Raw genomic sequence first — 15805 nt, forward strand, 5'->3', positions numbered from 1 at the left:
CCCTTTCTCCTCACAAATCACGCACCATTTGAAGAATAGCAGGACTGCTACAAAACATCTCCCTGGCAGCACTTTTTGTGCTGTCAGTGATCGGGCCGAAAAAGTAGTTGTGTCGGAAAGCCCATTGGAAATGGACTCAGAGCAGATCTTCAGGGCTGCCCAAGTAACTAGAAACTTAGGTGATTCTGTGCATCATTTTCCAAATTTTTTTCCTTGCAGAAGCCACAAAGTGCGTGTGTTGGATGCAATGAGACATTTAACTTATTAATTGTTTGCAAAGGAAAGAAAAGACAGCTTCAAGGAAATCAAAGGGATGCACACAGTGTCTGTAATAACAGCTTAATAAGCGTTGAGATCCATCAACCCAGACACTAGGCTTCCAAGACACTAGTTTAATATTTATGGATTCTTTGAAAAGGTTGATGGAATTCATAGCATAGCTAGTGTTGCACCTCAATTTAGTAGCCACAACTTCTGATTTGAAGCAAATATTTCAGGTAGTTACATGCTTATAACTAATCTACAATAAGAAACAAATGATTAGGTCAAGTATTAAGGTGTTAAAAGTACAAGTCGAAGACTACGGTTGGTTAAGTTGTCCCCTTGCATGAGTTTTATTATCATTTTGCATATGATGTATATGTTGTACAACTGTTTGCCCTGTAGGCTTGAGGAACCACATGGCCTATTCCTGCTCTTGTTCCTTATGTTTGACACCCTCAAATTCATTTCGATCTAACTGGGCTAAGGCATTTTTTGAAAGATGCTGTCTTTGTAGTAGTTACCTTGGTACTAGTCAGTTCTTGGGAGAGCTCTTGTATCCTCTCTTGCTGTTGTTCCAGAAGCTCCTGCACTGTGGTAAGATTTGTTTGTAGCTGTGTCACTATGCAAGAAAAGAAATTAAATCATTTTTGATTCACAGTAATTATAGTTCTCTCACCAACCAACCTTTCACACCACCAAACTGAAATCTTCTTCATGCATCACCTACATTAACTGTTTAAAAGATACACCATTCACCTTTTCTTCCTTCCACAAGTTTGGGATTAAGCTTTTCAAGCTTCTTTTATTTTCCTATATATTCAGGCAGATGGATTAAACATTGAAATGAGAATTCAGCAAATATTGCATCAGCTTCACAATGAACCACTAAAAACTAAATAAATATATAAGATGAAAGTGATATAGTTCACTCTGAAACTTGGGTCTTAAATCTGAACAAAGGAAACTAACAAAAGAAGTTAAGGATTGCATTAGATCAAAGAAAGTGGCTACTAAGACTGCCAAAAAAAATGGTAAAGCCAAGGATTGAGAGCAATTCAAAGTCCAGCAAAGGAGGACCAAGAAACTGAGAAAGAAAGAGAAAAGAGAATACGAATGCAAGCTAATGAGAAACATAAAGGCAGACTGTAAAAGTTTCTTGGGGGTAATATACTGATATGGATTGAGAATTGGTTAACAGTCAGAAAACAGAGTTGGAATAAACAGCTCATTCTCAGGATGGCAGGCTGTTACTAGGGGGGTACTGCAAGGATCAGTGCTGGGGCCACAGCTGGTCACAATCTATATCAATGATTTGGATTTGGGGACCAAATGTAATATTTCCAAATTTGCTGATGACACCAAACTAGGTGGGAATGTAAGTTGTGAGGAGGATGTCAGGAGGTTTCAAGGGGATTTGTACAGGCTAAGTGAATTGGCAAAAACATAGCAGATGGAATATAATGTGAATAAGTGTGAAGCTGTCCACTTTGGTACAGAAAAATAACAGGAAGACAGTATTTCTTAAATGGTGAGATCTTGGAAAGTGTTGATGTCCAAAGGGACCTGAGTGTCCTTGTTCATGAGTCTCTAAAAACTAGCACGTACATGCAGCAAGCAATTAGGGAGGCAAATGGTATTTTGGCTTTCATCACAAAGGGGTTTGAGTGCAGGAGTAAAGATGCTTTGCCGCAATTATATACAGCCTTGGTGAGACAGAACCTCGATTATTGTGTACAGTTTTGGTCTCCTTATCTAAGGAAGGATATACTTGCCATGGAGGGAGTGCACTGGAGGTTTACCAGACTAATCCCTAGGATGGCAGGATTGCCTTATGGAGGAGAGATTGAGGAAACTGGGTCTGTATTCTCTAGAGTTTCGAAGAATGAAAGGTGATCTCATTGAAACTTACAAAATTCTTACAGGGATGACAGGGTAGATGTAGATAGGCTGTTTCCCCTGGCTGGTGAGTCTAGAATCAGAGGGTACAGTCTCAGAATAAGGAGCAGGCCATTTAGGACTGAGGTGAGGAGGAATTTCTTCACTCAGTGGGTGGTGAATCTTTGGAATTCTCTACCCCACAGGGCTGCGGAAGCTCAATCCTTGAGCAGTTCAAGACAGAAATCAATAGATTTCCTGATAATGACATCAAGGGGTGTGGGGACAGTGCAGGAAAGTGGCACTGAGGTAGATGGTCAGCCATGATCTAATTTAATGGCGAAGCAGGCTCGATGGGCCAAATGGCCTACTCCTATGTTCCTCAGTGGACTTCTTGTGTATGTCCTTCTATGACAGAGACCAGTAAGTGAGCATGAAGTTCAGGTGCACAGTGAGGGCTGGTCTCCTCTGTTGCCGGTCATTGCTCTGTAATTAGTCAGCATCATTATAAAAACTAATTTGAAGACATTTTATTACTAACCAACAACAATATTCCCCCGTGTTCAAAAACATTAAGGAATGATTTATAAGATTCAATATTTTTCACATTATTTCACAATTACTGGCATGTGCTAAAGTTTACGTGAAATGTATTTACTTTTTTTACATCAGGCATTACAGGAACAGGAATTGGGAATCCTTTTAAGTTAGAAATACGGTACTATCTGATTAATAGGTGGATGTCCATTTACTGAATCAGGCAGCAGAAGATATTCTGTGAATCACAACTGTTTTACTGTTAATTATAGTTCAGTGCAAATACCAGTTGCCACTCTTCCCTTCTGGATCCTTTCCCTATCCAGAAACAAAAAAACCCCTTACTGGGAAAAAACCAGCTCTGAAGTACGGGCTTCAATGAGCACCACCTGCTCTCAATTTACTCTGAAGCTTGCTCTGGTTTACTCTTAAAGGGACCTACATTTCTAACATTGTCACTATCGTCACGATTTTTTAAAAAATCGTTCATGGGATGTGGGCTTCGCTGGCTGGGCCAGCATTTATTGCCCATCCCTAGTTGCCTTTGAGAAGGTGGTGGTGAGCTGTCTTCTTGAACCGCTGCAGTCCAAGTCGTGTAGATACACCCACAGTGCTGTTAGGAAGGGAGTTCCAGAACAACGATATATTTTCAAGACAGGATGGTGAGTGACTTGGAGGGGAACTTCCAGGTGGTGGTGCTCCCATGTATCTGCTGTCAATGTCCTTCTAGATGGTAGCGGTCATGGGTTTGGAAGGTGCTGTCTCAGGAGTCTTGGTGAATCCCTGCAGTGCATCTTTTAGATGGTACACGCTGCTGCTACTGTGTGTCGGTGGTGGAGGGAGTGAATGTTTGTGAATGTGACGCCATTCAAGCGGGCTGCTTTGTCCTGGATGGTGTCAAGCTTCTTGAGTGTTGTGGGAGCAGCGCTCATCCAGGCAAGTGGGGAGTATTCCATCACACTCCTGACTTGTGCCTTGTAGATGGTGGACAGGCTTAAATTTTGACAATTTTCTCATTTTACCTGATTAAAAATTGCTGACCGAAGCATCACGAGAACTGGGTGAGAAGTTAACATTGAATTTGGCAAAGTAAGGTGACAAAAGTAATATGTGGAAGTCAAAATGACTATGATGCAATCATAGATCAATGATAAATAAATAAAAATGGATTTGAATAATAACCCTTTTCCTTTTCTTCCCAAAAAAGAGGAACATAACTGTAACCCATTTTCAGAAATTCCCATGTTTTGTCTTGATAACATTGGATGAAGTTTTCTACCTGTTTAATGCTTCTTTAAGGTAGTGCCACTAAGATGGTCACCAACATACAAATTGGCTAATAGAAGAATTAAAACGGCACTGATCTGACAGCCTACACCCTCTAGCTGTACATTTATAGCCCAGGTTGGGAGTTTCATTTTGTACCTTGGGCTTTTCAAATAAATTGTATAACATAGGAGGTAAATTCTACCCAAGTTTTATAAAACACTTGTCAAATACACCTTGGATTTGATCCTTGACTATTAAATTGTTACACGATCTTCTTCAAATAAAGACGGTGTCAGTCATACTTTTCAATTAATATTCTGCAAGACCCATTGGAGAAGAATATAATACATATGCTGTATAAAATGTGGAATATTTTTAGAAGCTGATAAAACTGATTTTCTTTTATTGCCTTTAATTTTAGAAATGAATTAAATTCATGGAGGAACTAGATGGCACAGCACATTAAAATTTGTCCTCGTTTACAGGCCTGCTTTAAATCCAGTACAGACAAATAGGATGCACATCTCTCCAGCAGCTGCTAAGGGCCTTTGTGAAAGGAGCTTCTCAGGCAAGTTCCTAGTTGATAAGAGATCTTAACATGAGACCACACATTATTCGTCACTAACTGACACTAATTGGGCAATATCACTCAATGACCATTAAACGAGCATGAACAGAACCACGCTCATTCAACTAAGTGGCAATTCTTCAAAAATGTTTTGCAATAAATTCAGTGTGTGCATAAACCCTATAAAATAAATAGCAAGTGAATTATTTTAAGTCAGTTGTAGGATATTTAAACCAAACCGTGCCCTTGATTGTTTATTTACCTTGTAATTTATTTAGTCATGTTAATAAAGGTGTAATCTAGATTAATGCACATAAGGCATCCAGCGGTGAAAGGCCGTGGATTATCTAGATTAAGATATTGCACAGTGCTTCCTGTCAAGCTTTCTTCATAAAATGGGATTAATGAAATATGATGAATGTTGGGCAATTGTAAGATCTAGGGCTGCAAATACCCCCATTTGAGACTCTAGGGCAGTGAAATAACACAGTCTATGGAGCAGATGGTCGAAATCAGAATTATTTGTACAACATTTGCACTGATATAGTGTCTTTAATGTAGTAAACATCCCAAGGTGCTTCACGGGGTTGGCACATGCATGGTGGGCTGAGTGGTCTGCTTCTGTGGTTTATCATTCTATGATTCTTAAAAAAGTGAATTGAAACAAGAAGAAGGGGAAGGAGAAGAGGACAGAATAACTCGAATTTTTATGGTACCCTATATTAGTAAAATATTCCTGGGTACACAGCAATAGAGGAGGAGTTTGTCTGGGGGATGGGGTGGGGTGGGGGAGAGAGGTGAGTGTCCAAGAGATGGGTTTTGAGAAAGTTTTCGATGGGTAGGAGCATGAACTGAAGTGGAGGGGTTAGGGAGAGAATTCTAGAATGTGATTCTCTCAATACTAAATATAGTGAAGCAGATTTCTCCTGCGGACCAGAAAACAGTGCTTCTGCACATTTCCTATTCTTCCCAGAGTAATTATTTTACACATATTGGAGAGAATCCCCTTTTGCATTTTACAAATTACTGATGCCAAGATATCACAGTCCACAAAGTACCACCAAAGTCACTGGCTGGCTCAGCTGATGGAAATATATCTTCATGCTAGTGTTTAAATTGGTACCTGACACACAAAATGGCCTTGATTCAGTGAAGAAAAACCTTAATAAATCTGCTAAGTGACTACACTAGAAGATCCCTTGACTTATTGGGGTAGCAATGCCAGTGTGGCTAGCACCAACAGCACGAAAAAAGGAAGTACTTTGCATCAGTCTTCACGGTGGAAGACACGAGTAACATCCCCAAAGTTCAAGAGAGTCGGGGGGCAGAGGTGAGTATGGTGGCCATTACCGAGGAGAAGGTGCTAGGAAAACTGAAAGGTCTGAAGGTGGATAAATCACCTGGGCCAGATGGATTACACCCCAGAGTTCTGAAGGAGATAGCTGAAGGGATAGTGGAGGCGTTAGTGGTGATCTTTCAGGAATCACTCAAGTCAGGGAGGGTCCCAGAGGACTGGAAAATCGCTAATGTAACCCCCCTGTTTAAGAAGGGAGTGAGGCAAAAGATGGGAAATTATAGGCCGATTAGCCTGACCTCGGTCGTTGGTAAGATTTTAGAGTCCATTTTTAAGGATGAGATTTCAGAATACTTGGAAGTACATGGTAAAATAGGGCAAAGTCAGCATGGTTTCATCAAGGGGAGGTCATGCCTGACAAACCTGTTAGAATTCTTTGAGGAAGTAACGAGCAGGTTAGACAAAGGAGAGCCAATGGGTGTTATCTACTTGGACTTCCAGAAGGCCTTTGACAAGGTGCTACACAGGAGGCTGCTCAGTTAAGATAAGAGCCCATGGTGTTAGAGGCAAGGTACTAGCATGGATAGAAGATTGGCTGTCTGGCAGGAGGCAGAGAGTGGGGATAAGGGGGTCATTCTCAGGATGGCGGCCAGTGACTAGTGGAATTCCGCAGGGGTCAGTGTTGGGACCACAAATTTTCACTTTATATATTAATGATCTAGATGAAGGAACTGAGGGCAGCCTGGCTAAGTTTGCAGATGATACAAAGATAGGTGGAGGAAGTGAAGCAATCATAATAGGATTTTATTATGGGAGTCTAAAGGAGTATTATCACGCACTGGAATTCATCAACTACACAAAGTCCTCAAAAGTACACAGCGGGAGTTGTTGGTGCTGGTTCCTTCTGGGGTGTGTGAAGGGCATTGAATGAATATGCAATTTTCCCTTTCTCACCTGAATCACAACTTGATGTGCCACATGGCATGAACAAGATAACCAACTTTGTGGGAATGAGATACATAACGATTAGAAAAACAAAATCAGTCGTCGACTACAAAGCAAATAAACCTGCATGCAATTTGGCAAAGCTGAGTATTATTTCTGTGTTCTACATAATCCCCAAGTTATTCTATTGTTTGGCACTTTAAATAAAAATCCTACACCAACATTGAAAAATTAACCTGCCCCAGTTAGATACTGAAAACAAATACAACGAAGATAAACTTCATTTGGCACCAAACACAAACACAGGCACACTAAGAGGCTCTCCAGGCAATGGATAAATAGGATTACATTATAGCACTGGGGGTAATAAATGAAGAATGCATCTGTACAAGCAGTCACACAAATAAGAAATGCAGAATTCTGAAAACAAAAGCATCACAAATACAAAACTAAACTACACATGAAATGAAATGAATTACATAATGAAGTGGCGGACTGAGCGAACGATGGTCAAAGATATGATGTTTTCATTCACTTTAAAAGCAACTACTGTCAAAGTGAAGCAGCAACCCTGGAGCTCATTTAACTAGGAGAGTTTTTCACTGCCAGTAAAATCACATCATTACTCAGATTCTTAAGGGGTATTGACAAATGAGCAAAATAAATCACTTAAATAATTAAGTACTAGCTCAGTTTTGATTGCATGTTAAACTGGACACTGCTGGTGCCTACACCTCATTTTCATTCTATGCCTTCCTTCAGGTCCATGAAGTTTAAAATGAACTAATCAGATGATCATATGTCAGCGGAAACTTTCTACTTTCACTATATTACCGCAAACTTTCAGATAATGTCCAGCAATAAATGGCTTGTTTGAACTTTAAAGTGTACATTTGAACAAAGCACTTAGTTTCGATGTGGCAAATATTCACTCCAAATCTAAACAAAATATCCAAACACAGTATTCTGGCCCTGCATTAAATGTTAACCAATTATCCACTTTATATGATAAATACGATATAAAATACAAACAGAAAATGCTGGAAAAACTCAGCAGGTCTGACAGCATCTGTGGAGAGAGAAACAGTGTTAATGCTTCGAATCCGTATGGCTCTTCTTCAGCAGTTCCTTGTACTTCCTGTAACCTCTCCCACGACGCCCCACTCTCCCCTCCTTTTTTCTCTTCTTTTATCCACTTTATATGCTCAGCATACTAAACATACGCATTTCTCAGTCATCTATATTTACGTGGATCAGCCCGAAACTTAATGTGACACTCCAATTTGAAGCAGCATTGCTTGGCAGCTTTCCGAATGGAATTTCTTCTTCAGTAATGTGACAGATTTCTCCAGACAGCGTTGGCAACTAATATTTCTGATAAGTGTTGATAATATTTTGCTTCTCCCTTAACTTTACATCCTCCTTTACAGAACCAACATGCTATATGGGCCAACAGAAATTTCCACCATCATTAGTGCCCAATGTAAACCCTTTAACTGGCATCAATTTTGCATTCCATGAAATGCAAACCCAAAATACATTTGGGGAAACGTGGCTGAGATGCATATTCCATCCATATTTCCAGCGATTAAATGTTCAAGTATAAATCCAGTCAATCAACTAACAGATTTCACTTGGATAGTTTAGAGGAAATCACTTGTATTTAAAACAGCCTGTTTGTCAATTTTCTCTCCTTACCTGACCCCCTCCCTCACTCAGTCAGCAACATGCTGGCATGTAGTTTTCTACTATCTGAGAGAGCCTAAATAAATAAATGTTGGCAGTATATTCAATTGTGCATGCCAAAATGCACTTACTAGCATGGAAGTCATCAGGCTTGGGAATAAACCCTTCCCAAATTTTTGCTCCTTGCCAGCAATGTATACCAAGGCAAGCAATACTATCCAAAATCCTATTATCAACTATCCTAACAGCACTATGGGTGTACCTACAACACGTGGACTGCAGCAGTTCAAGAAGGCAATTCACCACCACCTTCTCAAGGGCAACTAGGGATGGGCAATAAATGCAGGCCCAGCCAGTGAATGAATGAATAAAAAAAAAACCATGGAAGTTGAGGTAGGTTAACACAGAAGGTTTTTCTTATGATTAAATCAGTAAACAATTAAATTGAATGAAGTGCAGTAATTATCAATTAGATTCTCCTTTCCCTGGTTCAGAGAAATCCTACTTTACACGAGGTTCCCATACCACCCTGCTGCACAATGACGCAATTGGACATGTATTGTGACAGTTCCTCGCACTGCAAATTCACATCCGTTAAGTCTCCTAAAGGAAGGCAGCAAGAGCAAGAGAGATCATTTCTCAAAGGGAGGCAAAGACACATGACATGTCTAAAGGAGTTGCTCCCAAACATCTGCTTGTTAAACAACAACTCTGGTAAAAATGAGAATAACAACTTACTAGCCCAATCTCACAGTCAGGGACAGGAGATGAAAAGGAAAAGGGGAAATTAAATTGAGGGTGAATAGAAAAGGACGGGAGAGTGGGCGTCATGGGAGAAGTTACAGGAAGTACAAGAAACTGCTAACAAATATATTAAATGGAAGCTAAATATTCCTTGGTAAATTAGTTGACAGTTTATCAGTAACTAAAGCTCCAATGCAATCGCTCAATAAATCCTCTTAATAAAGACATATGTTAAGAGTTTATTTTGTGGTCTACATCATTAAAATGTATTTGAATCCTGTATTCATCTTGCTGTGGTAATTAAGTCATTAATCACAAATACATGAAGAGAGTGCTGCCACGATTTTTGTTTTCAAGAGGAATCCACTGATTTGAAATGACAGGAGGTCACTTATGAAGCTTGGTCCGGATTTAACAAACTGTTTTGAAGTTCGAGAGGCTACATCCGTGTTTAAAGACACAGATACACATGAAAGTACAGTTCCCAGCATGTGACAATTTGATGACAATTACCAATTTGCCCACAGCTTGCTAAACTCCATATGGTTAGCAAAACAAACAGCCTAGCACTTCATAGATTTAAAAAAAAACAAATAATAATACGGCCTGTCTCATTCTTTGAACATAATTCAAACCCCATTATTGGGTGGCTGTCTTCAGCCACCTAGGCTCAAAGCACTCGAGTTCCTCTCAACCTCATTCCCCCTCCAACCCCCTCTCCGTTCTACCCTGTTTCCTCTTTTAAGGCCCCCTTTAAAACCTCCTTCTGACTGAGCTCTTAGCTGCCCCTTCTAACGTCTCCTTCATTGATTTGGTGTCAATTTTTGTCCAATATGCTGCTGTAAGGTACCAGGGCATTTTTCCCCTTCATTAATGGCGCTAGATAAATGCAAAGTTGTTGCTGCAAAGAGCCTGCATTCAACAAAAAAAAAACACACCGGAACACCTTAGGGGAGAAGCCATTCTGCCAACGTAACAATCTCAAATATATTCATAAATAAAGACATTTACCATATTACTATACATCACGCAGGCCAATTCTTAGCACTATTTGAAGCCACACAGCAGTTATGTAAACATATAGTTCTTCACTAGCCTTCTTGTTCACAAAAGCAGGGAAGAAAGTTCCTGTCCCTCTAAGGTAAAGTTTTGGAGGTGTTCCTCTGCGCTGGCAACAATTATGATAACCTGTGCTTAGTCTGTCTCTTGCTTTTTTCAATCCTCTTCCTCTCTATCCTTAAGGTGCTAAATTCAAGATCAACTTGAATACTAATTGAGCACACCACAACATTCACCATTGTCCAGAACAAGCTATCGATCTCTGCAAAACATGCAATGTCCAGTGACGATCAAAACTGTTCATGGGTATTTTAAAATGAAAGCCATATGTTACCGGAAAGTTTAACTTTTTTTAAATGTTAATTGTAAACTGATCATTTACATTATACATTCAACTGGGTCAGAAAGCAAGCTGGCAGCTGGAAAAAAATTACATTGAACACTTGGCTGGTAACCATTACCAAATTGGTACATTTAGAAAAAGTTAAATATCAAATTAAATACATTGGTTTTATGTGGGATTCTCATACCTGAATGATAGCTTTCCTGATCTGTATTTAACCAAATCAATACGGTTATTTTAATGATTACGTTAGCCCATCAGAAAACTATAACACTTGATTTGTTTGGGCTGCAAATAGATTTGTGTGAACCTTAACGTTTAATGTAGGTCATGTACACTTGAGCTGCAACAAGCTATAACCAAGGCTTTCAGTGATATAAATGGATAGGTGACTAAACTATACAGGGACAAAATAGTAGTAAAAACTTTTGTCTCCTTGCTTTCCATCAAACGCAAGAAGGAACTGTGCGTTAATACTAGAATGAGGTCTTATATGCAGCATGGGCTGGTAAATAGACCATGGTTGACTCTTAACTGTCCTCTGAAATGGCGTCGTTGGCTATTTAGCTCAAGGGTAATTAGGGATGGGCAACAAATGCTGGCCTTGCCAGCGATGCCCACATCTCATGAAAGAATAAAGAAAAAAAAAAGACCATGTACTTGCTTAGCTCCTAAGTGATGCCCAAGTCTCTAAAGGACGAAGTCCCAATGCAGTTTTTCCATTTAGAATCTGACCCATGCATTTGCATCTGGAGGTTGACACAAAGATAAAGGATTGTTAAAATAAGAACGATTCATGTCTTCATGCACATCCATGTGCAAAACCCCTTTCTCCTCCCTCTCCATCCATTCAAGCATATGAGTAAGAATAATACAAAATAAAGTTGATTGGTAGTACAGAACTTGAACATTGCTGAAGAAAGAGACATGCTGTCAAAGCTTTTCATCTTGCACTTATCAGGATGGATACACAAGAATACTGATAGTAAATGGAACAACAATTTATACTGCATGAAAAGAGAGTGCTGATTGGTTGGCAAGTGGACTCAGATTGGTAGAGATGTTACCATGGAGAATGCAGCAGGAAACATTTAACTGCCAAGCTTTTGTTTAAATTCAAACCAGGCAAGTTGGCTCGGATTGGTCAAGGTATTGCCATGAGGAGTGAACCAGGGAATGGCTGTCCCACAAGCTTTTGTTTAGCTGAAAAAGGCAAAATACACGTACATGCTCCTTCTGTCTGCAAAGAAATGGCCCCATTTGTGAATATATATCACTTCTAGAACAGATAAGTGAGCCACATTGCGAGCCCAACAGATAATCTTAAATTGGTTGTCAGTGTACTTCTTAGCACAATCAGGGTTGTTAAGCAAATGCCGTCCAATCGCAGAATCATGTCTAATGTTGGACACTATGTTTTGCGTTTTGCAAGCATGGAGTGGTTGATTACGATCAGCACTTTGCCTGTTGCAAACAGCCGAAGAGACGTGCTGTTTGATACGTTCCCCCAGTCGTTGGCACATACGGCCTACAAACTTGGCATTACACCGGCACCGAAATTCATATACCACATTACTCATGTGGTAGGCAGAACATCTTTTTGGTTTGATCGCAGCTTCCTGTTAGTGGAGAATACCAATCATGTTGCTACTGCACAATAGCAGCGTGAAATGGCCAACTTCACTAGTTGCTCAAATTTTGAGATACCTTACTCTTTCCAGGGTAATCTGACATAGACTGGGCACTCTTCAGGACCGAAAGTGGCAGCCTTATGCCCATTCATGGGTTTGTGCGATATACAGTGAGAAAAGATCTGATCACCATAGCCATTATCTCGCAGGATGGCTTTGATGCGCCTTATTTCAGCACCGAGTGGCTCAGGCCCTATTTACAAGGTCAACGATAAGGTCAACCTCTTGGCCTTATCAAGGTTGCCGATAAGGCAGATCATATACTCACTAATAACCTGCTCACTGACGCTCAGTTTGGGTTCCGCCAGGGCCACTCAGCTTCTGACCTCATTACAGCCTTGGTCCAAACATGGTCAAAAGAGCTGAAAACCCGAGGTGAGAGTGACTGCCCTTGACATCAAGGTGGCATTTGATCAAATGTCGCATCAGGGAGCCCTAGAAAAATTGCAGTCAATGGGAATCATGGGAAAACTCTCTGGTTGGAGCCATACCTAGCACAGAGGAAGATGGTTGTGGTTGTTGGAGGTCAATTATCTCAGTTCCAGGCCATCACTGCAGAAGTTCCTCAGGGTAGTGTCCTTGACCCAGCCATCTTCAGCTGCTTCATCAATGACCTTCCTTCCATCATAAGGTCAGAAGTGGGGATGTTCACTGAGGATTGCACAATGTTCAGGGGCATTCGTAACTCCTCAGACACTGAAGCAGTCCATGTCCAAATGCTGCAAGACCTGCACAACATTCAGGCTTGGCCCGATAAGTAGCAAGTAACATTCACGCCACACAAACCAGTCAATGCCCATCTCCAGCAAGAGAGAATCTAACCATCGCCCCTTGACATTCAATGGCATTACCATTGTTGAATCGTCTACTATCAACATCCTGAGGGGGGTTACCATTGACCATAAACTGAACTGGGCCAGCCACAGAAATACTGTGGCTACAAGAGCAGGTCAGAGACTGGGAATTCTGCAGTGAGTAACTCACCTCCTGACTCCCCAAAGCCTGTCCATCATCCGCAAGACACAGGTCAAGAGTGTGATGGAATACTCTCCACTTGTTGGAGCTGCATTCATCTAGACAACACTCAAGGTGCTTGATACTATACAGGACAAAGCTGCTCACTTGATTGGTACCCCATCTACCACCTTAAATGTACACTCTCTCCATCAACGATGCACAGTGGCAACAGTGTGTACCATCTATAAGATGCACTGCAGCAACTCACCAAGGCTCCTTCGACGGCATCTTCCAAACCTGCGACCTCTACTGCCCTGAAGGATAAGGGCAGCAGATGCATGGGAGCACCAGAAGCTGCAAGTTCCTCTCCAAGCCACATACCATCTGCTGTCCCTTCACTGTCGTTGGGTCAAAATCCTGGAACTCCCTTCCTAACAGCATTGTGGGTGTATCTATACCACATGGACTGCAGCGGTTCAAGAAGGTGCTCACCATCACCTTCCCAAGGGCAATTAGGGGTGGTCAACAATTGCTGGCCTAGCTAGCGATGCCCATACCCTGTGAAAGAATACATTTTTAAAAATGTTGTACAAGATACTCTTCAGGAACATAATTTACTTTCCAGGTTTTCCTCCAATGGCAGAGTGCAGAAGGCAACCTTGTTAAAAAAAAAATGGAATGGTGGCATAGCTATAGAAAGTACCAACCTGAAGGGGAACTTAACCTTCACTAAGTTTGGACCCACCATTTAGGGTCCAGCTGTTGGAAGGCTGAGGCTGACTGTATTTGAATATGATGTTAAGCAAAAATTTAGTTGGAGGGAATTTCTGCTCATTCAGGACTAGATGTCAGAAAAGCAGCCTGACACAGAAGAAGTGAAGGGGTTGATTGAGGAAGAGCTGGATTTCACCAACAGACATGTGGAACCCAAAATAGATGTTGCTATGGGGCAGCATGTAGATGAAAAATAGGACAGTCCTACAGAGATAGGTCTCTGCAGGAATGGGAAGAGAAGCCATTGCAGGTGATTTCCTGGCTACTGGATAGAGAAACTAGGCAAGGGCAATCCCACTCAGTTGGACGACAGAGGAGAGATGTTGGAGGAGGATGATGTGGTCAACCAAGTCAAAGACTGCAGGTAGGTCAAGAAGGATAAGGAGGGATAGATTACCATGGTCACTGTCACATAGCAAGTCCATTTGTGACTTTGCCAAGTGCTGTTTCAGGGCTGGAAGGATTCAACCCTGGAATTGTTGGAAATATGGGTATAGATTGGGGAGGTGACAATGCATTCAAGAAATTTGGAGGGGAAAGGGAGGTTGTAGATAGGACAGTAATTTGGAAGGGTGGAGTGGTCAAGGGTTTTTTTTTGAGGAGGGGGTGATGACAGAAGATTTGATGGCTAGCGGAGGGGGTGGTATTTAAGGAGCGGGAACCATTAACAATACCAGCTAACATGAGAATCAGGAAGGAAATTGGATGGAAGTAGGAATAGGGTTGAGGGAGTAGGACATGGGTCTCAAGAGAAAGGTGAGCTTGGTGAGGCCATAGAATCAAAGAATTATTACAGCACAGAGGGAGGTCATGAGGGAAGATAGGAGAGAAATAAGAGAATGATGGGAGTTCTAGGCCTGGGCAAATGGGGTGGGGTGGCGTGGGGGGTGGGGGTGATGGAAAGCTTTAGAGGAAACTTGGTTGGTGGCTAGGAAAAGTTCATAAGTTCCTCGCACCTGTTGGGGGTCAGGGTGGAGAAGGTGGGGGAAGGGGTTCAGAAGATGGTTTGTAGCAATGAAGAGAAGCCGGGGTTATCTTTGCTTTCCAGGATGATCCTGGAATGATGAGGTGTTTTGGCTGAGGACAGCAGGACTCAGTAGTGCTTAGGAGTCTTGAATAATTTTGCATTTTATTTAATTTATTTCATAATATTCAGGGTTATGAATAGTATTTTTCATATTCTGAAACTTGAACACAATTCAGGAATAAAAGGAACTGGTGTACAGAAATACAGAAATCTAAAACAAAACTTAAAACTAAAATGAAACGGTTGTCTCAATCAGCAACCTTAATTTTAAAACATTCATTTAAAACTCACAGAAGTCACATGCTCTAATTATTATGCTGCAGTTGTACAATTGACTTTTAAAAAATATTCAATTACCTGTCAAGGGTTTGACACCTATCACACGATTAGGCCATACCCATCTGACCCTGCCTTGCAGTGAAATAGAATGCAATGGGGAATTAAGTCATTCCCCTTCAGCACCAACCTTCACCATATAAACATCTAAAAAATCCCCGAGTTCTGTCGTCCTTCAAAATATGGCCATGTATGCTATGGTAGAACCATAGATAGAGAGTTGAAAAACCCACATTTATTAATTTCGAAACCTCAGTCAAGATTTGTCCTATGAGAGAGGAGTGTGTGGTGGGTAGAGACAGGGAATTTACAAGGCCCAGTCCTGGCAGTTCATTATAGGTGCAACCCCACTGCTGTCCTTCTGTTGAGCCTTCTTACACATTAGTCCTATTGTCTTTTATTTATCATAGTACACAAAATTACTATATTTGTCTGA

At 41.0% G+C, this 15805-nt stretch overlaps 1 protein-coding gene across 1 annotated transcript in view; it reads right to left on the bottom strand.

The window, feature by feature from the left end:
• Window positions 1-15805, bottom strand: part of pex14 (peroxisomal biogenesis factor 14) — a 194602-nt gene that overhangs the window by 20160 nt on the left and 158637 nt on the right. The window contains exon 7 of the mRNA XM_078557755.1: window positions 786-883. Within this exon, the coding sequence (XP_078413881.1) occupies window positions 786-883 (98 nt within the window). The remainder of the gene's footprint in view (window positions 1-785; window positions 884-15805) is intronic.

Source organism: Cetorhinus maximus, chromosome 15 (genome assembly GCF_964194155.1).
Source record: "Cetorhinus maximus chromosome 15, sCetMax3.hap1.1, whole genome shotgun sequence".
Classification (NCBI taxonomy): Eukaryota; Metazoa; Chordata; class Chondrichthyes; order Lamniformes; family Cetorhinidae; genus Cetorhinus; species Cetorhinus maximus.